The following is a 22546-nucleotide window of genomic DNA, read 5'->3' on the forward strand; positions in this document are numbered from 1 at the left end:
TATTGAATCCCCTACCACTATTGCTCTTCCACTCTTTTTCTTCTTCCCGTGCAGCTGAACCACCCGTGGTGCCGTGGACTTGGCTCTGGCTGCATTCCCCAGAGGAACCATCGCCCTCACCAGTACTCAGAACAGAATACTGGTTGGAGAGCCCAATGCACTCCGGGGACTCCTCCACAACCTGCCTGGTCCTCCTCTTCTGTCTGGCGGTCACCCATTCCCTCTCTGCCTGCATACTCTTAAGCTGCGGGGTGACCACCTCTAGAAATGTGCTATCCACGTAACGCTCAGCCTCGCGGATGCACCACAGTGACTCCAGCCGCTACTCAAGTTTCAAAACCCGGAGCTCGAGTTGCAGTAGCTGGTGACACTTCCTGCACATGTGGTCGTCCAGGCTACGCGAAGTGTCCAGGACTTCCCACATGGCACAGGATGTGCACTCCACAGGACTGAGCTGCCCTGCCATGCTTCTATTTAATAGAATAAGAACTAACCCATCAGAAAGAAACTTAAAACTTAACAAAATACATTCAGTAGCTCCTCACCAATCAGCTCCTTCCCTTGTGCCAACGTCACTTTTTTTACTCTGACGTCACTTTTTCAAAAACTGCCTCTGTTGAGTTGCTGCCGCACCTTTTAACTGTTCGCTCTTGCTGTGCTCCCTCCAGGTCCACTCCTTTCAGTCTCAGGCTTGGATATTGGCACACTACTGGGCAGTGGACTCCACCACTAACCCAGCCATTTGCTACACATCTTGGGTGAGGCCACACAGGATGCTCTGCTAGCATGTCTCTTCCCGGCAAGACCCCCCCCCCCCCCCAAAAAAAAACAGGAGGTGACCTGTCTTGTGCCTCCGCTCAGCTCCATCAGTCTCCACTTCCACTGCCTCCTTGCGGGAGGGTGAGGGTGGGGTACAGGGCCCAGTGGAGTCCAATGTAGGTTCAGGGTATAAACCTGGAGCACTGCATCCTGCTCTGGTCCCCGAGACGCAAGGGGGACACAGAGGGAGTAGAGAAAAGAGCCACAAAATGATCCCACAATCAGTGGAAGCTGGACAATCCCGGACTGTTCAGCTTTGAAATCAGGTGACCTTTGGAGTTCTTCCGATAGTAAACTGTATGGAAGCGGCTGTAACATGACCTCCCAGTAGGTCAGAGGGACACGGGGTCAGAGTGGTAAAAGGAGTGATTGCAGGAATTCGGCATGGAATGGCTTTCTGGGCAGTGACAGCATCATTAGCAACTGGATGTGGCGATGGGGAATCTGTGCGACAGGAGGAGCCAAGATGGACCGAGTGGCCTCTCTTTAGGTTTCTCAGCAGGACCGATGCTGCAGGATACAAGAGGCCCGAACAGTCGCTGATCAGCAAGTGCAAGTCTGACATGCCTGGTTCTGTAGTTCTGAGCAGTTTCTAACCAGGCTGCCCTAGTGCTGGTCTAGAGGAGGATGTACTGAAGTTAAACATCTTTATTGGGCATGTTTAAAAAAATAAAGGAATAATAAAAGGATCAAATTCCTGGAAACTAATAATTTTTCAAACATTCTCTCTCCAAGTGATGCAAGGAGTCGATTAACGAGATTGGCTAAAGGTGGTCATCAGCTGGTCGGCAGGCGGTCATCAGCTGGTCGGCAGGCGGTCATCAGCTGGTCGGCAGGCGGTCATCAGCTGGTCGGCAGGCGGTCATCAGCTGGTCGGCAGGCGGATCTGTAGCACAACTGCGGCAAATATGGAAAACTACAACACCCAGAATGCACTGCCACACCTGGAACCGGCAAGCATGCTGGGAGATGCCATCTCTGTCACTGAGTCTCTCCCAGTAGGTGAGGCCAGCACCCACAGATACTCGGTGGGAGGATTCACGTTGTATCAAAGTCTGCATTTGAGTGGGAGAGCTGCATCACCTGCTCCTCCACATTCTCCTCAATCGAATTCACGTACTTCTCCTGGGCATCCATGGACCTGCTCATTGCTAAGGAAGCACACTCAGGATAATCAGCAAAAATATTAATACATTTACAATTAACAATAATGAAGTCTTGTTGCTGCTCCAGTGGGTAACGTAACAGAGGCAAGATCCAGAGAGAGAGCGCGAGTGAGGTGGAGTGGGGAGAGAGCGAGAGAGGTGGAATACCTTGGGTGTGAGCAGCAGCTTGTCCCAGTTTAGCTCTGTAATAACAACAGAAAATGCTGGAAAAACTCAGCAGGTCAGGCAACATCCGTGGAGAGAAATTTGAGTTGACGCTTCGGGTCTGACCCTTCTTCAAAACTGGAGAGAAAAGGAACTGGATCGAAGGCAGGGCTGCGATCGGACAAAAGAATAAAAGAACCAAAAGAAGTAAAAGAGATTAGAAGCTAGACGAGATGGTAATAGGCTGGGATTAGGTGTAAAGTGTACTGGCAGGGCAAAAGATAGCTGCCAGGTGTGAGAGAGAAACAAAAGGAAAGGGGGGGGGGGGGGGGGAGGAAAGGAGTGGAAAAATATAAGTAAAAATGAAATGGGGGCCGAGGTTATGATCTGAAATTGTTGAACTCGATATTGAGACCTGTAATCACTGGCCTAACACACTACGATGCTGCTGATGAAACAGTCTGTGTAAAGGATACTGTGTGAACTGGAAATCTGCCCCCACTGCTGCAGACATCATGGCCTCCAGAGTTCTCTGCTCCGAGTTCCCAAAACTGTATCCATTTGCTTTATCGACTGCCTTCATTACATGCTTCATGGTCTCTTTATCCTGCAGGAGAGATCACGTACACCCTTCAAACTCTTATCAAACACCCTCAGTGTGTACCCCTGAACCCCCAAACTCAAATACATACCTGGATGCACCCCAAACTGAAACACACTCTGCATGGACCCGGAAACTCATTCACCTCTTGTATACACCCCACACACTCAACTACCCGCTACACCCATCTCAAAAATCGGTGTTTCTCATAACACCTTGTACAGCATAATCCCCTCATACTCGTCCATGTTTACTCTGAATGTTCCTCATATCCCAATGCGAGTCCATAATCCCCTCAAAACCCATGACTTGGAACTCCTCATGATCATAACACCTAACCCCAATCCTCTTTCACCCTAACACATATCCCAGAACATTGTCACACTGTGAACCCCAATAGTCCCCTCACACTTAGTCTGTACCCTGTAATCCCAGTGAGTGCAATACTGTGTCCTCACGGTTTTGTAATGTTCTCAAACACTAACTAGCCTATTGATGCTGCTGGAATGTCGGTTAGTGAGCGGCCACTCACCTGCACATTAAGAGGGATAAAGGAGACCAGACTGTAATCTTCAATCACTTCCACCAGCTTCTTGTTTAATCGTCGAAAGTTTTTGAAGAAAGGATCTTTGGCCAAGTGATCCAACAGGTAAGACAGATCCAACACCTCGGTGTAATAATCTAGGTTAAACGCTTAAAAAGAACGAACACAGACTTCAGCCCAAGTGCAGGCCCACACTTGCTGACAGCCCAGTGCTCCTGTGATTTAATCTTCTCGATGCGAAGCACTGGCTGCATTTGCAATGAATCGCTTCAATACAAACAGTGAATTAACAGAAAGCAAAAGATTTCCAGCTGAAATGATCAGAAATTAAAGACTGAACTTTGCTCTTCGACTTTCTAACATTAGAGCCAGTTTGTTTATGGTTTAATGTGAAGCCCAGACACCCCCAGAGCCCCTCCCCACAGGCCCGGGGAGCACCCAGCCCCTCCCTACTTTGTTGCATGTACCCCCATATAGCCTTACCCAGTTTCTCAAACTGTTCGATGAGATCCATTTTGGAGAGGATGTTGACGTGAGGCAGCTCCACATGCAGCATGGTGGTCAGGGACGTGCAGAGAATGGAGATGAACTTTGCCGGATCGGTGCAGTAGTGAGAATCCACCAGGTGCACAGCCGTAAGCTAACAAGAAGACAGACAGCCGATTAACGTGTGGTCAGCATACTGTGTCCTTACTGGGCTCAGCGTGTGTTCCTGTCCTATGGGCCCTGCTGGTTACTGTGTCTACAGTTGAAAGTATGTAGCCATCGCTTACATATATGCTCTGCCATGCGGACCAAACCTTTTCACAGAATCCTTTTATTTGCTGAAATGTGAGAAACACCAACGGCTGTCGGTTTTTATTTTACTAAAAGTAAAACTTCATATTAACAGTTGGTTTAACTTTTGTTATAATTAATTTAAAATCAGCTAAAAAATTTAAACTCCATATAGTCCCCAGTTATGTTCTGGCCAGGCAGGACGCCAGGGAAAGGTCAGAGACCTTCCTTTATTCATGCAGTACTCCCATCCTCTCCTGAGCTAACCTTGTGCTGTGGTGCCACATTCCCCTGCGTTCCTCACCCGAGTGCAGATGCATGGCAGATGCAGTATAACGTGGATAAATGCGAGGTTATCCACTTTGGTGGCAAAAACAGGAAGGCAGATTATTATCTGAATGGCAATAGATTGGGAGAAGGGGAAGTGCAACGAGACCTGGGTGTCCTTGTGCACCAGTCACTGAAGGTAAGCATGCAGGTGCAGCGAGAGGATTCGAGTACAGGAACAAGGATGTCTTGCTACAGTTGTACAGGGCCTTGGTGAGACCACACCTTGAGTATTGTGTGCGGTTTTGGTCGCCTTATCTGAGGATGTTCTTGCCATGGAGGGAGTGCAGCGAAGATTCACCGGACTGATACCTGGGATGGCAGAAATGACGTATGAGGAGAGATTGGGCTTATACTCGCTGGAGTTTAGAAGAATGAGAGGGGATCTCATTGAAACTTATAAAATTATAACAGGACTAGACAGACTAGATGCAGGAAGGATGTTCCCGATGGCGGGGGAGTCCAGAACCAGGGGTCACAGTCTAAGGATAAGGGGTAAGCCAATGAGGACAGGGATGAGGAGGAATTTTTTCACCCAGAGAGTGGTGAACCTGTGGAATTCTCTACCACAGAAGGCAGTTGAGGCCAATTCATTAAATATATTCAAGAAGGAGTTAGATATATTTCTTAAGGCTAAAGGGATCAAGGGATATGGGGAGAAGGCAGGGACAGGGTACTGAGTTTGGATGATCAGCCATGATCTCATTGAATGGCGGAGCAGGCTCGAGGGGCCGAATGGCCGACTCCTGCTCCTATCTTCTATGAGTGACCGCTCACGGTGTACGAGTTTCGACAATGAAGGTTGGCGGGTTCGGTATCACAGCTGAGCCCTGCCCTCAGTGACCTGTGCACGCACATTTCCCCGGGGCTCACTGGAAGAGATCAGGGCAGCAGCCCTGGCCACATTTCCCCCTCTCTAACCAAGAGCCCAGGTGACCGACTGTAGCACCTCTACCACAAACCTGACTGAGTCACTAACTCAGCACAGAGCAGGAACTAAAGCCGCCGCCTCTGGTCTACATGGCTCAGTGTCGCACCGGGCTAGCTGAGAACGAATAAAACGAGGGGGAAAATAGTGCCATTAGTCAGCATCTGTGAGCAGGAAAAACAAGGTAACCCTTCAGGTATAACTTTCAGAGTCACACCTGAGACATTGGGTGTTCTCTCTACAGATTCTGACTGAACTGCTGAGTATTTCCAACATTGTTTGCCTGTGCCTCAATCATCAAAGTGCTCGAGTTTGAACTCACCCTGAAATTCCACTTGGCTAATTGCGCAAGGATGTTCCTCACGGAACAGTTGTGGGTATACAGCTCCACCTGACCAGGGCAGTCAAACAGGAAGTAACAGTCCTTGAACTGTTCCATCTTGCCCTGCAGCCAATCCAGGTTTATCTCCAGGTATTCCATGCAGTAAATTAGCCCTCCATTTGGACCCAGTCCGAGACCATCCATAACATCATCAACTTTCACCAGCTCAGCAATGTCCACACAACACTGGTACGGAAGGAGGTCATTGGCAGGGTCAAGGTTCACCACCGCCACCTTGCGGCCCAGCTTTGAGAGAAACTCTTGCATCCCCGCACAGTAGGTGGTCTTCCCCGAGCCAGGTGGCCCAATAACCACCTGGCCAAAGATCACAGTGGGAGGCCTGGGCTCTTCTGACATCCTAACCGGATCACTAGGGGCTCATCGCAGTTCCACAAGCCTGGAATAGAGAGAGAGACCATCAGAAAACATCCCGCCAGGGTGTGTAGTGTAGACAGTGGGGTACGGTAGTGCAGTGGCCATGTTACTGGACTAATAATGCAGAGATTGTGAGCTCAAATCCCACCGTGGCAATTTGATATTTTGAACGGGGGGGGGGGGGGGGGGTGGAGATGAGAATTTTTTTACCCTGCGAGTTGTTCTGATCTGGAATAAGCAGATTCAATAGTAACTTTCAAAAGGGAATTGGATAAATACTTGATGGCGGTAAAATTTGCAGGGCTTTGGGTAAGAGCAGGGACTAATTGGATAGATTGTTCAAAGAGCTGGCACAGCCACAATGGGCCGAATGGCCTCCTTCAGCGCCGTACCATTCTAAAATTCTATGAAGCTGCTTTTCTCCAGCAAGACTGAAGACTTTCTCCACAAAGCAGGCAGAGCAGCAGCACCGTGAATGGACTCAGCACCCAACCCCGCCTCGCAACTCTATAACGGCCTGACTGTCACCAGAGGGCGGGTTCCACCGGCGGATGTCCTTCCCTCTCTCTCATACCCTCTCTCTCTCTCTCCTTCCCTCTCTCTCTTCCCCCCAGTCGCTCCCTCTCTCTCTTCCAACAACAACATGCCCTCGAGAAAGCCTCGGCACCGCCGGGCTCCCCCAGCTAGTCTATCTATATATATAAAGCGGCTCTTCTGTCTGTCTGTCTGTCCGCCTGGTCTCTATGCCTGAGTTTACTCTGCGGGTCCCGGGCCTGAGTTTACTCTGCGGGCCCCGGTTTACTCTGCGTGCCCCCGGGCCTGGGTTTACTCTGCGTACCCCCCGCCGCACTGCTGCCCGCTTTTCCCAGACAACCGTTCCTACCGCAGAATGTTAAAGCCACGCACCCGGTAGCGCTGAGCCGAGTCCCCGCTCTCCCGCCTGACGGAGCGGCGTCAGCCGGCACCGGTACTACTGAGCATGCGCAGCGCCCGCTCCCCGAGCATGCGCTGTGCGGCGTCGTTCCCTGGGATTACCGCCTCCCATTGTTGAAGAGCCCGGCAATACCCCAGCCCGGCGAGTTGGGCAAAATGCAGGCACTCGGGCCCTGTGCATGTCGTGGGATGGGAGCAGGCGCTGCCGCCAGAAAGGACATGTGGTAAATGAGCATGCTTGGGAAGAAAAATGTGACTTTGGACCTATGGTTCCCAAAGCTTTGCACCACTGGAGTTTTTCTCGTGTCACTGGGTCTGTTGTTGACTAATTGATAAGAGATTGAATGCTATGATTAACCAATTATCATATTATATCATGCGACTACCAGGATGGTAGAAGGCGAACTAGATGGACCGTGGTCTTTTTTCATCCAGCAATTCCCATGTTCTGTTCTGTCAGTTCTATGATTCATGTGAGCAGTGATGGAGCAGGTTTACATTTCATAGAATCATAGAAATTTACAGCACAGGAGGAAGCCATTCGAGCCATCTTGTTCATGCTGGCCGACAAAACTATCCACCCTAATCCCACTTTCCAGCACTTGGTCCATAGCCTTGTAGGTTAATGCACTTCAAGTGAATATCCAAGTACTTTTTTAATGTGATGAGGGTTCCTGCCTCTCCCACCCTTTCAGGCAGTGAGTTCCAGACCCCCACCACCCTCTGGGTGAAAAATGTTCTCCTCAAATCCCCTCTAAACCGCCAACCAATTACTTTAAATCTATGCCCCCTGGTTAATGACCGTTCTACTAAGGAAAATAGGTCCTTCCTATGCACTCTATCTAGGCCCCTCATAATTTTATACACCTCAATTAGGTCTCCCCTCAGTCTCCTCTGTTCCAAAGAAAACAACCCCAGCCTATCCAATCTTTCCTCATAGCTAAAATTCCCCAGCCCAGGCAACATGTGGGGTTACAGGGATAGGGCTTGGGTGGGATAGCAGTCGGTGTAGGGACCGGGATGCTAGGGTTTGGATGATCAGCCATGATCTCGTTGAATGGCGGAGCAGGCTCGAGGGGCCGAATGGCCTACTCCTGCTCCTAGTTTCTATGTTTCTATGTAACATCCTCGTAAATCTCCTCTGCACCTCTCTAGTGCAATCACGTCCTTCCTGTCTTCTTCTTTGGCAGTCCCTCGGAACCAAGGATGACTTGCTTCCACATTAAAAATGAGTTCGTAGGTGACTGATGAGTCCAATGCGGGACCTACAGTCTAGGTCACAGGTGGGGCAGACGGTGATTGAAGGGGTGGGTGGGTGGGGTGCTTGGGTTGACACGCGCTCCTTGCGCTGCCTGTGCTTGGCTTCCGCTTGCTCCCAGCAAAGAGACTCGAGGTGTTCGGCGCCTTCCCGGATGCTTCTCCCCCACTTTGTGCGGTCTTGGGCCAGGGATTCCCAGGTGTCGGTGGGGATGTTACACTTTTTCAAGGAGGTTTTAAGGGTGTCCTTGAAGCGTTTCCTCTGCCCACCTGGGGCTTTCTTGCCGTGCCGGAGCTCCGATGTAGTGTGTTTTTTTTGGGAGTCTCGTATTGGTCATGCGGACAATGTGACCCATCAGAGCTGATCGAGCGTGGTCAAAGCTTCGATGCTGGCCTGAGCAAGAACATTGACGTTGGTGCACCTATCCTGCCAATGGATTTGCAGGATCTTGTGGAGGCAGCGTTGGTGGTACCTCTCCAGTGCTTTGAGGTGCCTGCTACATGGTCCATGTCTCTGAGGCATACAGCAGGGGGGGGTATCACTGCTGCTCAGTAGACCATGAGCTTAGTGCCAGGTTTGAGGTCCTGGTCTTCAAACACTCTCTTCCTCAGGTGACCAAAGGCTGCACTGGCACACTGAAGGCGGTGTTGGACTTCGTCCTTCCTGTAATGTGGTGACCAGAACTGCATGCAGTATTCTATCTGTGGCCTAACTAGTGTTTTATGCAGTTCAAGCATAACCTCCTTGCTCTTACATTCTGTGCCTCGGCTAATAAAGGCAAGTATCCCGTATGCTTTCTTAACCACCTTATCTACCTGTCCTGCTACCTTCAGGGATCTGTGGACCCATTTCTGAATTAAAGTTTATCACGGGACCTCGTCAGCACTTTATTAACTCAAGAGTAAGTTAGACCTTTGTCTTCTCCAGGTTACTCCCCTTACCCTGCTACCCTAGACAGTTGCCCATGTTGGAGCAGGTTCCTTAGACAGCATCATCGTCCCAATGAGCCTAGACCCCAAACGTCAGCAGGATGTTCCGACTGTGCAGCCCAATCCTTACATTTAAGATGAGTCACATTTCAAACAACGTGTCAACTTATTAACACCTCACAAGAACAAAAATTTCACCCCCGCCCAGACTAGGATTGGAAGCTGTGCCCATCAATTGAGACTGCAGACTGTCCGAACCAAATTGATCAGAGGTTAGAGCTGGAGGTTACACATGAACTTGAGACAGAAGGTAAGTTGATGGTTTCTGTCAGTACCAGTTACATACAGTTACAGTAGTTCTGATGAAAGGTCATCAACCTAAAACATTAACTGTTTCTCTCTCCACAGATGCTGCCTGACTTGCTGAGTATTTCCAGAATTTTCTGTTATTATTGGATGTATTTATTGAGTAGTTGTCACCAAAGTTATATTAAGTAAACTGCTAAAGTGCAGATTTTATTTTCCTAAATAGTACGTTGAGGTTGAAGGTTTATTTTTTTTAATGACTGGTTGAAAATGCTCTTTTGGAGATGGGAATGTATTAAGTCGCTCTATTTGAACATTCCTATCACTCCACTTACAGAATTGCAAGGGGTTGGAAATAGGAAGTGGGGTTGGAGTGGTGAGGTTTACTTAATTTCAAAAAATGAGAGTTAGGATTTTCTGAGAATCCTACTGGGAGGTGTGTTGCGGAACAGTGACCGCTTGTGGGCGAGTGCAAAACCCGGCTGAACACTGCATACGTGCTCGAGGTTCATTCTGTGCAGTAATTGGGGACAACATCTGTCAACATCCATAGGGAAATGTGAGGAGTGACAATAATCAGTAAAAGAGTTTGCAAATCCCAGACTGAAGGGAAACCTGCAACCTTCCATTGAACATTTGACAGCAAGGGATTCTGCTGCTCCTATCAAGGTTAATTAAACATTGCATTTAAATAAGAAAATATTTTATTTCCTGTACAAAAATATTTTTCCTGAAATTAAACAATCTGAATATACATAGAATTGTTAGTTATACAAAAAAATAACCGTTTCTAATTACAGTACTCTCTCTGTCACATTGTGACTGGACTCAGTTCTGGGGTTTCTTCCCATGATGTAGAACAAGGTGTAGGATCAATCTGAAGTAAACAAGATATTTAACCATATGGCGAACCTAGGGTTGGATGATAGGGTCAACATGCATGATCCTTGATCAAGGTTAGAGATCAGAAAACAACCTTATGCCACTGCATAGTGGGCACATGAAACAGACTCAGGAGATTTGGTTGGGGGTCACAACACCTTTAAATGGATTGTTATCTGCTGAAAAGCAGGATTGAGAGTCTGCGACATATTAACCACACTGCTTGGTTTGTTTTCAGGGGAGGTAGGGGCAGGTTTGGGATTTTAGGGAGATTTTCCACACCCGCCAGGGAAGCATCCAGGAAATTGTTCACCGCCAGCCCATGACTTTCCATTGATTAATTTTAAATCACGGGTTGGGGGTGGACAATTTCCTGGATCCGCCCCCAGCGACAGAAACATTGTGGAGAATTTCCTCTTTAGTGTTCCTTAAAGTTAGGAGTTCTTAGGTCAGGTGGGCTGCAAGTCGAGGGTGGAGGTGTGGGTGCAATGATTGAACATATATTAGTTAAACTCAGAGCTGTAAGGATTCAGGCTAAACCCTGGGAATGGATAAGAAACTGAAATGTAGAAAACTTAAGAAGGGTGGGAAAGATAAACTAGGAAATTATAGGTCTATTAGTCTAACATCTGTTGTGGGGAAGTTACTAGAATCTGTTATAAGGGACAGAGGGACTGAGCACTTGGACAAACATGAACTAATCAGAGAGCCAGCATGGATTTGTAGAGGGTAAGTCATGCCTAACGAACCGAGTTGTATTTTTTGAGGAGGTAACGTGGTAGATAAGGGAGTGTCTAAAGATGTTATTTATATGGACTTCCAGAAGGCATTTGACAAGGTTCCACATAAGAGACTCTTAACAAAAAATAGATCCCTGAAGGCAGCAGGACAGGTAGATAAGGTGGTTAAAATGGCATATGGGATACTTGCCTTCATTAGCCGAGGCATAGAATATAAGAGCAGGGAGGTTATGATGGAGCTGTACAAAACGCTAGTTAGGCCACAGCTGGAATACTGTGTGCAGTTCTGGTTGCCACACTATAGGAAGGATGTGATTGCATTGGAGAGGGTGCCGAGGAGATTCACCAGGATGTTACCTGGGCTGGAGCGTTTCAGCTATGGAGAGATTGGACAGGCTGGGGTTGTTTTCCTTAGAGTAGAGAAGGCTGAGGGGAGACCTGATTGAGGTGTACAAAATTATGAGGGGCATAGATAGAAAGGAACTTTTCCCCTTAGTAGAGGGGGCAATAACCAGGGGGCATAGTTTCAAGGTAAGGGGCAGTAGGTTTAGAGGGGATTTGAGGAAAAACTTTTTCACCCAGAGGGTGGTTGGAATCTGGAACTCACTGCCTGAAAGGGTGGTAGAGGCAGGAACCCTCACAACATTCAAGAAGCATTTAGATGAGCACTTGACATGCCATAGCATACAAGGCTAGGGACCAAGTGCTGGAAAATGGGATTAGAATAGATAGGGCTTGATGGCCGCGCAGACACGATGGGCCGAAGGGCCTCTTTCTGTGCTGTATAACTCTATACAAAGATGTGCAAGTTAGGTTGATTGGCTATGATAAATTGACCCTTAGTGTTAGGGGGATTAAATACGTGGGGTTACGGGGATAGGGTGGGATATGTGTTGGTATAGGGGTTATGGGGATCGGGTGGGATATGTGTCGGTGCAGGCTCGATGGGCCGAAATGGCCTCTATCTGCACTGTGGGGTTTCTGTGATTCTGTGAACAGCACATGGAATTGGAGGCAACCCATTGGCTTGGATAGGGGATTGGTTAGGAGGTAGGAGTTAGAATAGGGATAATGGGTATTCCATCCATTGTACTCAATTATCAGGATGTGACTAGTGCTGTCCCCTAGGGATCTGGACTGGGGCCACAGCTTTTCACTATATTTATAAATGACTTGGGTGAAGGAATAGAGAGCCATATATCTAAGTTTGCTGACAACACCAAGTTAGGTGGCACAGTAAATAGCGTAGATGGGAGCAGAAAGTTGCAAAGGTACATTGATAGATTAAGTGAGTGGGCAAAACTGTGGTAGATGGAGTTCAATGTGGAGAAGTGCAAGGTCATCCACTTTGGACCTAAGAAAGATAGATCAGAGTAATTTCTAAATGGCGGATAGCTAGAAACTGTGGATGAGCAGAGAGATTAAGGGCTCCAAGTACAGAAATCACAAAAAGCTAGTGGACAGGTACAAAAACAATTTAAAAGGCTAATGGAATGATAGCCTTTATCTCAAAAGGACTGCATACAAAGGGGTGGAATTATGTTACAGCTGTATGAGCTCTGGTTAGACCCCATCTGGAGTACTGTATTCAGTTCTGGGTACACCTCAGGAAAGATATACTGGCCTTGGAGGGGGGGCACCGCAGATTCACCAGATTGGTACCGGGGCTAAAAGGCTTAAATTATGAGGACATTGTCCACAGACTAGGCTTGTATTCCCTTGAGTATAGAAGATTAAATGATCTAGTTGCGATGTTTAAGATGATCAAAGGAGTTGATGGGGTAGATAGAGAGAATAGCAGCAAAACACTGCGGACGCTGGAATCAAACAAAAACAGAAAGTACTGGAAACACTCAGCGGGCCAGGCAGCATCCGTGGAGAGAGAAACGGAGTTAACGTTTCAGGTCTGGGACCCTTTGTAGATAGAGAGAAACTATTTCCTTTAGTGGAATTCCAGAACAAGGGGGCATAACCTTAAAATTAGGGCTAGGCTTTTCAGGGGCGATGTCAGGAAGCACTTCTTCACACAAAGGGTAGTGGAAATCTGGACCTCTCTTCCCCCAAAAAGCTATTGGAGGAGGCAGATCAGAAATTGCAAAATGAGCTAAACAAAATATGCAAGTGGGCATAACAATGAGGAAACTTTTTTTTTTTTTTTTTTAAACACAGCGAGTTGTTGTGATCTGGAATGCACTGCCTGAAAGGGTGGTGGAAGCAGATTCAATAGTAACTTTCGAAAGAGAATTGGATAAATACTTGAAGGGAAAAAAATTACAGGGCTATGGTGAAAGAGCAGGGGAGTGGGATTAATTGGATAGCTCTACCAAAGAGCTGGCACAGGCACAATGGGCCAAATGGCCTCCTTCGTTGCTGTATCATTCTATGATGATTCCAAAGGGAGCTGGAATTTAATGCAGACAAGGGTGATGTTCTGCAGATGGGAAGGAAATATAAGTGACACATGGAATTCATGAATGGCAGTGAATAAGCTCAGGATGAAGCTGAGGAGCTTTGTAAACTCAGCATGTCCAACCAATGACCAACCAACCAGCAAGCTGCAGCACGTCGGCCGGCAGCTCCATTTCGGGTAACTCGCAGTCCGGATGGGAGGAGGGGAGCCGGGCATGGTGGCCAGAGCGGGAGAAGCAGGCCACCACACGTGGAGCCGGCAACAGTGAGGGGGAGGCCGCGGTGAAGAGGAGGACGGAGCGGCTGAGGGACATCGTGCTCCCACTGCCACGGGAAGCCATTTTATTGACTCTGAACGCGGCGCTGTATGTATAGCTGACGCATCCCTACGGGGAACAAGCATTCCAATGTACTTGTTACATATGGCAAATAAATCTAATCTGATCTGAATCAATGCAGAGCAGAAACCAACAACGCCCGTGGGACATTGAACTACACAGACCACGACGGTAGGGTACAAGTCAGAGGAAGCGGTGATCAAATTGTACAAGGCTGAGATCAGACCGCTTCTCGGTACTGGTTCCAGCTGAAAAGACACAAGGGAGACATTCAAATACTGGAGACAGTGCCGGGAGGAGCTGATCTCCGGTGTCACGGGCTGAGCGATGAGGAACGACTGGAGATACTTGGGCTATTCAGCCTATAAACGAGGCACGTGCGAGGTGACCGCATACGGGCGTGTAAGGCTGGTAAGGATGTGGAAAAAGTTTGCCTAGAGTATTATTCGAGCAGTGCTCTGTGTAGGGAGGGAGGATCTTGACCAGAGTTCCTGCTCCTAACTGAACCTTACCCCTCACTGCATTATCAAACCATCAAAAACCAACAGGTACCAAGAACCTAACATTGCATTTCACAAAAATAGCAGCTTCCGCCCAGGATGTACCAGCAGCCGCAGATTGTCACTACAGGGCTACAGAGTGTGGTCTCTTGAGCTCTGCCCCTCTAACAAACTTCATATCCTCTCTGTACTTCATGCTGATCACCGGCTGTCTCCGGAGCAGAGTGTCGCCCTGGTCCATCTCCTCAGGCTGGTCGTACATGGTTGAAATCAGGTGCTTGGTTTGTTGATGTGGTTTCTTCATTGGCTGAAAGTTCCGGATTCTTTCTCCATGATACCTGCACAGAGTCAGAGAGTCACACAGCAGCAAAAGAACGTCAGCGAGGACAATTCTAATTAAATCACAACTGGCGCAAAGCTCTTCTGTTTATACTAATGCGAGTGAGATTCAGGCGATACCATGGTAGCATCTGGGTGAGGAACTGAAGCTCTGTCCCAGCACATTGGGTGTCAGCTTGTCTCAATGGGTAGCACTCTCACCTCCGAGTCAGGAGGTTGTGGGGGTTCAAGTCTCACTCCAGAGACTTGAGCACAAAATCCAGTCTCGACACGTCAGTGCTGCACTGAGGTTGTGAAAGGTGCTATATAAATGCAAGATCTTTCTTCCATAGGCCTTTCCTGATGCCTCTGGGGGAGGCAGGAAGGACACTGGGCTCGTTATTTTGTTAACTGAATGTGCTATTATAATAAAAGCAAGAAGCACAACACCAAACATAGCACTCAGCGGAATTTCACCCAGTAAGGGACATAAATTTCCCAGCGCACAGACTTGTGAACTAGAAAATCATTTTTATCTCAGTCCACTAGTTTAAGAGCAACAACAAGGGCTCCAGGAAAGCACAGTTCCAAGTTTCACATTCAATACAGTGAGTCAAAGAAAAATTCTCAACAGCTGTTCAACACTGCTTCTCCTGTACATACAGGAACACAGGGACGGTCCGTGGCTGACTGTGCACACGGGGACGGTCCGTGGCTGACTGTGCACACGGGGACGGTCCGTGGCTGACTGTGCACACGGGGACGGTCCGTGGCTGACTGTGCACACGGGGACGGTCCGTGGCTGACTGTGCACACGGGGACGGTCCGTGGCTGACTGTGCACACGGGGACGGTCCGTGGCTGACTGGGACTTCTGTGCGGTGATGATACTCTCACTTGTGGAAGACTCTTTGTAACCCAGTCACTAAGAGATACCTCCCCTCAGACTGCTCTGGGCTTCCACCCCCACCACACAGTGCCCCGACGTGAGGAGCCGCTTGCATCACCTACCCGAATCCTCGTTTACACTTGGGGTTCTGGCCATCATTGTCCAGTGCATCAGCCAGCCCGGAGTTGCTGGATCCGAGGCCTTGCCCATCCTGCCATCCCTGCTTTTCCATCACCTTCCTGCCGATTCCCTGGGTAAGAACCCGAAAACACAAATTGATCCACATGATAAAAAAAGGAAGGTGACTGAGCCGAGAGGAGCTTGTCAGACCCAGCCACCATGTCCCGTTCCATCGCAGCACAAGACGCAACTGTAACTGGGCAGGTGTCTGTGGCAGGGGGCTGAATGATCTGGAGAATTAGTCAGTGCTGCAACACAGACCCCAGACACACCTTAGGCCCTCCCAAATCAATGCTCCAATTATCTTAGTTCAGCAGTTTGAAGACAAATCTGTGTTTGAACTTATGTACGAGGGACAGAGCCCATTATCGAGGCTGATACTGCAGAGCAGGACTGAGGGAGCGCTGCACCGCCGGAGGGGCAGGACTGAGGGAGCGCTGCACCGCCGGAGGGGCAGGACTGAGGGAGCGCTGCACCGCCGGAGGGGCAGGACTGAGGGAGCGCTGCACCGCCGGAGGGGCAGGACTGAGGGAGCGCTGCACCGCCGGAGGGGCAGGACTGAGGGAGCGCTGCACCGCCGGAGGGGCAGGACTGAGGGAGCGCTGCACCGCCGGAGGGGCAGTCAATCAAGCCTGTCCCTGTCTGTTCAGGCGGACATAAAAGATCCCACGGCATTTTTCCGAAGATAAGCAGGGAGTTCTCAGAGTGTCATGGCCAATATTCATTCTTCAACCTACATCACTGCAACAAACTAGCGGGCCATTTATCATATCTGCTGCCTGTGGGACCTTGTTGTGTGCAATTGACTGTTACTGCAAAAGTGCTTCATTTGCTGTGAGGTGGAACAGGCTGGATTTGCTGAATGGCCTACTCCTGTTCCTATGAGGCACTGTGGGAAATCCCATGGATGTGAAAAGCACTGTATAAATGTAAATGTATCCGGTATAATTGCAGTAGCAGTGACTCAGAACAAGTATATACAGTTTGTAATGTATTTGAAGCGGTTACACCAGCTGCATTTTTTTAATGTTTGTTTAACCAGCGATTCATGTGAACAGAAGTTATTATTTAAGTCTGCAGGAAGGTTCTGAATAAAAGCCCTAATTTAAACACACACATTTAAACAGAACCAACGGTTATCATTGAGTACTGTTTTGAGTAATCTAATAAAGAAGGAAACATGCTTACCTTAGTGTATCGTTCAAAGCCTCCAATCCGTGGGGACTGCACGGAGACACTCTCAAGACCCTCTCTCAGCCGTTGCTCCAGCCTCATCTGCACATAATCCCGGGAATCTTTATCTCCTCCATCTGTGCAAGATTCAAAAAATAACTTTACAATAGTCTCTGCACGAACAGCAGCAGAAAACCACCGAGGGCAAAAGCTTCCAAAAGCCACGGCACAGACAGAGTAAGCACTGTCTGAGGGTCCACCAAAAACTCGGCAGTCACCATCCCTGTCCGGAGGAACCAGGAACCCACCCTGCAGTACGCGGCAGGAAACACAGGCCCGACAGCCCGCGCTGTGTCACACTACAGGAAACGCAGGCCCGACAGCCCGCACATTGCAGGAAACACAGCCCCCACTGTGCTGCACACTGCAGGAAACACAGCCCCTACAGCCCGCGCTGTGCCGCACCCTGCGGGACACACAGCCCCTACAGCCCGCGCTGTGCCGCACCCTGCGGGAAACGCAGCCCCTACAGCCTGCACCCTGCGGGAAACGCAGCCCCCACTGTGCTGCACACTGCAGGAAACACAGCCCCTACAGCCCGCGCTGTGCCGCACCCTGCGGGACACACAGCCCCTACAGCCCGCGCTGTGCCGCACCCTGCGGGAAACACAGCCCCTACAGCCCGCGCTGTGCCGCACCCTGCGGGAAACGCAGCCCCTACAGCCTGCACCCTGCGGGAAACGAAGCCCCTACAGCCCGCGCTGTGCCGCACCCTGCGGGAAACGCAGCCCCTACAGCCCGCACCCTGCGTGAAACACAGCCCCTACAGCCCGCACCCTGCGTGAAACACAGCCCCTACAGCCCGCACCCTGCGTGAAACGCAGCCCCTACAGCCCACGCTGTGCCGCACCCTGCGGGAAACGCAGCCCCTACAGCCTGCATTGTGCCGCACCCTGCGGGAAACGCAGCCCCTACAGCCCACGCTGTGCCGCACCCTGCGGGAAACGCAGCCCCTACAGCCTGCATTGTGCCGCACCCTGCGGGAAACGCAGCCCCTACAGCCCACGCTGTGCCGCACCCTGCGGGAAACGCAGCCCCTACAGCCCGCACTGTGCTGTACCCTGCAGGAAACGCAGGCTCGCCTTCCCTACCCATCCCTTCAGCGTTATCACAGTATCCTGTCCTGAGATCCCTTTAATTTACTGCAGATTCCTCATTTCTCACATATTAAATTTCTAATAACACTTTCCTGGAGATGTAGATTTATACTCGGTGTTTATTCATTAACACAATTAGTCTCGAGCTGTATTTCTAATAAACAATTTCTCCATTCTGTCGCGCTCCCAAAGGGTTATAGAAGGAATCAGGAGTATAAAATGCCAGACTCCAATCGCACATCAAACGGATGAGAAACTTATAAACTACCTCCTCCTCCAAACTGACCTGTGTCGTAGTAAACACTCATATCAACATCCCAGTCATCTGCCGTCTCCTCATCAAAATCTGAAAGAAAACAGCAACAGTCAACCCCAGACATCAGCCATCACCCCAGACCCTGCCCCGCCAACCACTGCCCCAAAAGCAACGACCCCCATCCTTGAAGACCCTGACAACCCCCGCCATCCTGTGCCGTCTCCTACCTCCTTTCTCCTCCTGCCAATACTGTGCATCTGTGTAAAACACGAGGCCGGACCCTCCCTTCTCCCACTTCAGCTCAATCTCTTCCTCAAACAGTCGCTCCTTTGTCCGCTCCTGAGTTGTAACATCCTCGTACAGAGCCTCGTGTCTCTCCCACTCCTCACACGCATCGTTATCCTGGGCAACACACAAAGCACAGTGACACACCGCACAACATCAGCTGTATTTATACAGCGCACTGGAGCAACACGACCGTCCCGAGAGCGGAGGCCGGTCCCGGGGACCGTCCCGAGAGCGGAGGCCGGTCCCGGGGACCGTCCCGAGAGCGGAGGCCGGTCCCGGGGACCGTCCCGAGAGCGGAGGCCGGTCCCGGGGACCGTCCCGAGAGCGGAGGCCGGTCCCGGGGACCGTCCCGAGAGCGGAGGCCGGTCCCGGGGACCGTCCCGAGAGCGGAGGCCGGTCCCGGGGACCATTCTTCACCATCTGTGCTCCATTCCAATTGAGGCCTCTGTTCTGATCCCCGCAGCGCCACACCGATCATCAGAGGAAACGGGGTTCTCAGCCTAAGGGGTGTCGGGGCGGGTGCCAAACAACGTGCCCTCAATTTTTTGGGGGCTGCATGGCCAATTCAAACTTCCGTGCATGTGTTTTTTTGCATTGGAAAGCCAGCTCACTGGCTGCGTGGGCCCTTGAGACAGCTGCGCAGTTTAAAGGGAAGGCTGGTGCCGGGCTGGCGGCGGTTCTCCCCCCAACCCCCTCAAGGGCCTGCCTCTCGGAACATCCCTGTGCAAGGCCCCTCATTCACCATGGGAACATCCCTGTGCAAGGCCCCTCATTCACCATGGGAACATCCCTGTGCAAGGCCCCTCATTCACCATGGGAACATCCCTGTGCAAGGCCCCTCATTCACCATGGGAACATCCCTGTGCAAGGCCCCTCATTCACCATGGGACTTCTTCCCACACTGAGGCAAGAAAATGCTGCTTACATCATCTGAATGAGACTCCTCCCCCTCTGCTTCCTCCTCCTGGTCTCTTCTCGTTCGAGACTTTCTGGGTCCGGCCCCTTGCTCCTCCGTTCCCAGCTGCAGCACCGAAGTGGGCGAGTCTCCCTGTGGGCTCTCTCCTCCTGCAGCTGTATAAACCGCTCCCTCCCTGCACACAGGGGCCGAGCCCCAGTACTGGAACGGAACGTTACCATAACGCCTGCCGGAGCTGGTCTTAGGGAACTTCAGGCCGAGCTTGGTAATGATGCGGGGAGGTAGGCGGCACGCTTGGATCAGTTCCAGGAAGACTCTCAGTGGCGTCCCCACATTCCCGTTGGGCATCAGTGTCGGGGGGTTTAACTCCGGCATGCGGGACAGGTCCTCGATCGTGAAAGTTTCGCTCGGAGCTCTCTGACTACGAAGCTCCTTTCTCGTTTTGTATGAGAAGAGGTTAGTATCTGTTGAACAAAAAGCACCATCAATGAACGTGGTCCTCTGTCCAAAGAGAAATAGCATCAAAACACGCGCGAGCGCTCCGACCCCCACACCCCCCCCACCAATCCCGCACACGCGTGCGCACACCCAGCAATCCCACGCGTGCACACCCCCACCAATCCCACGCATGCACACCCCCACCAATCCCGCACACACGCCTGCCAACCCCCCGCACACGCGTACACACACCCACCAATCCCACGCGTGCACACCCACCAATCCCGCACACGCCCACCAATCCCGCACACGCCCACCAATCCCACACACGCGTGCACACGCCCATCAGCCCCACGCACGCACACGCCCAACCCCCCGCACGCGTGCACACACCCACCAATCACCCGCGTGCGCATGTACCCACCAATCCCCCGCGCGCGCACGTACCCACCAATCCCCCGCGTGCGCACGCACCCACCAATCCCCCGCGTGCGCACGCACCCACCAATCCCCCGCGCGCGCACGCACCCACCAATCCCCCGCGCGCGCACGCACCCACCAATCCCCCGCGCGCGCACGCACCCACCAATCCCCCGCGCACACACCCGCCCACCAATCCCCCGCGCACACACCCGCCGACCCCACACCAATTTAGCCACCAAATGCTGCTGTGAAACACTTGGATGGGCTCGTCCTCCCAACCCATGGATTCCATCCCAGTGGCGGGAGATACTGTGCAGGGGGCAGTGATCGACTGGTTATGGGCAGGACATGGGGTTTAAAGTTCTGCCGACCAAGCTCCAAGATTTCACACCAACAACAGTAGTAAAACGTTCAAAGCACTTCACAGGAGTGTTATCAGACAAAACTTGACACCGAGCCACATAAGGAGATACTGGGACAGGTAACCAAAAGCTTGGCCAAAGAGGTAAGTTTTAAGGAGTGTCTTAAAGGAGGAGAGGGGACAGGAACTGTGGACAATGGCTTCGTTCTGAGCCTCAATTTTAAAATTCTCATCCTTGCTTTCAAATCCCTCCATGGCCTCCCTACAACCCACCGAAATCTCTGCGCTCCTCCAGTTCTTGTCTAATATAACTGTGAATCGCTGTAGAAGGTTTTACTACGTTAAAGGCACTTATATAAATGCAAGTAGTTGTTGGATTTCAATGTAAGCAAATGTGAGGTCATCCACTTTGGACCTAAAAAGGATAGAACAGGCTACTTTCTAAATGGTGAAAAGCTAAAAACAGTGGATGTCCAAAGAGACTTGGGGGTCCAGGTACATAGATCAGTAAAATGTCATGAACAGGTACAGAAAATAATCAAAAAGGTTAATGGGATGCTGGCCTTTATATCTAGAGGACTAGAGTACAAGGGGGTAGAAGTTATGCTGCAGCTGAACAAAACCCTGGTTAGACCACACCTGGGGTACTGTGAGCAGTTCTGGGCACCACACCTTAGGAAGGATATGTTGGCCTTGCAGGGAGTGCAGCATAGGTTTACCAGAATGATACCCAGACTTCAAGGGTTAAGTTATGAGGAGAGATTACACAAATTAGGGTTGCATTCCCTAGAATTTAGAAGGTTAAGGAGTGATCTGATCGAAGTTTTCAAACTATCAAGGGGAACAGATAGGGTAGATAAAGAGAAACTATTTCTGCTGGTTGGGGATTCTAGGACTCGGGGGCATAGTCTAAAAATTAGAGCCAGACCTTTCAGGAGTGAAATTAGGAAACACTTCTACACACGTTCTCTTCCGCAAACAGCAATTGATGCTAGATCAATTGTTAAGTTTAAATCTGAGATTGATAACTTTTTGTTAACCAAAGGTATTGAGGGATATGGGGCAAAGGTGAGTATATGGAGTTAGGTCACAGATCAGCCATGAATTGATTGGAGGAACAGGCTGGAGGGGCTGAATGGCCTAATCCTGTTCCCATGTTGTTGCTAAGGAGCACCCCCCAACCCGGCCCTCACCTGCCATCTGCCCCGCTCTGACGATGCGGATGAAGCAGCGACTCTGCAGCCAGTCCCCGGCCCTGTCCACCCACTGGATTCCGTCATACATCATCAGGAAGGGAGAGGCCCGGTCCGCGGGAAGCCGCATCACGCAACAGCAGGTCGGGCTGCGGCCTTGGTCTGGTTCTGGGCCTGAGTCCGGGCCTGGCCGCCTCCGCTCGGGCCGGTGCCGGTAGTGGAAACAGCTGAAACCGCCGCTCTCGGTGAACTGCGAGAACATGTCCCGGAGGTCGGCGGCGCGGAGCCCGCGCGGAATGTTCCCGACAACAGCGTAAACACAGGCCGCGGCCGCCATCTTACAGACAGGCAGCTGGCGGCCGCGCATGCGTTGGCATGAAAATCGCCATTTTTAATACTGGCACCCTGTCCTGAAAGAAGCTTTGTGACATTGAACTACTGGTGACCCCGCTGAGCACCAATTCAGTCTCCAACATTTTCATTTCCATCAAAGCACAGGACAGGCGGAGCAGGTATTAGTGACCAGGATAGGGAAGCGTTACATATAATTTACAGCAAAACAACAGATCATTCGGCCCATCAGGTCGTGGCGTGCTT

At 50.6% G+C, this 22546-nt stretch overlaps 2 protein-coding genes across 4 annotated transcripts; both read right to left on the reverse strand.

Annotated features, from left to right (window-relative positions):
* Window positions 1–1452: 1452 nt before the first annotated feature.
* On the reverse strand, window positions 1453–7192 carry gpn2 (GPN-loop GTPase 2). 3 transcript variants are annotated; one of them, XM_085962708.1, is made up of 6 exons: window positions 6947–7192; window positions 5629–6085; window positions 3758–3914; window positions 3263–3423; window positions 2606–2736; window positions 1453–1963 (listed from the first exon to the last, which is right to left on the reverse strand). In XM_085962708.1, exons 2-6 carry the CDS (start codon window positions 6043–6045, stop codon window positions 1858–1860), a joined length of 972 nt encoding a protein of 323 aa, XP_085818834.1. In that variant the 5' UTR covers window positions 6046–6085; window positions 6947–7192; the 3' UTR covers window positions 1453–1857. The 3 variants fall into 3 exon arrangements, with proteins under 3 accessions (XP_085818834.1, XP_085818835.1, XP_085818836.1); XM_085962709.1 differs by having other exon boundaries at window positions 6970–7191; XM_085962710.1 differs by having other exon boundaries at window positions 1453–1960; window positions 6947–7188.
* Window positions 7193–9027: 1835 nt separating this feature from the next.
* gpatch3 (G patch domain containing 3) lies at window positions 9028–22311 on the reverse strand. Its single transcript, XM_085962711.1, has 7 exons — window positions 21950–22311; window positions 19544–19998; window positions 18558–18732; window positions 18361–18420; window positions 16933–17054; window positions 15687–15814; window positions 9028–14696 (listed from the first exon to the last, which is right to left on the reverse strand). Exons 1-7 carry the CDS (start codon window positions 22284–22286, stop codon window positions 14483–14485), a joined length of 1491 nt encoding a protein of 496 aa, XP_085818837.1. The 5' UTR covers window positions 22287–22311; the 3' UTR covers window positions 9028–14482.
* Window positions 22312–22546: the final 235 nt, after the last annotated feature.

The sequence above is a fragment of the Somniosus microcephalus genome, chromosome 20 (genome assembly GCF_052327205.1).
Source record: "Somniosus microcephalus isolate GS21.2 chromosome 20, FLI_Smic_1.0, whole genome shotgun sequence".
NCBI lineage: Eukaryota > Metazoa > Chordata > Chondrichthyes > Squaliformes > Somniosidae > Somniosus > Somniosus microcephalus.

Coding starts and splice junctions, on each gene's coding strand:
- gpn2 (XM_085962708.1), bottom strand. CDS start 6,045: ATGTCAGAAGAGCCCAGGCCTCCCACTGTGATCTTTGGCCAGGTGGTT. Junction 3,915..5,628: donor TAGCCAAGTGGAATTTCAGG/GTGAGTTCAAAC, acceptor TCTTCTTGTTAG/CTTACGGCTGTGCACCTGGT. Junction 2,737..3,262: donor TTATCCCTCTTAATGTGCAG/GTGAGTGGCCGC, acceptor TCTCTCCTGCAG/GATAAAGAGACCATGAAGCA.
- gpatch3 (XM_085962711.1), bottom strand. CDS start 22,286: ATGGCGGCCGCGGCCTGTGTTTACGCTGTTGTCGGGAACATTCCGCGC. Junction 17,055..18,360: donor GAGTGTTTACTACGACACAG/GTCAGTTTGGAG, acceptor AATCTTGCACAG/ATGGAGGAGATAAAGATTCC. Junction 14,697..15,686: donor AAGTGTAAACGAGGATTCGG/GTAGGTGATGCA, acceptor GACTCTGTGCAG/GTATCATGGAGAAAGAATCC.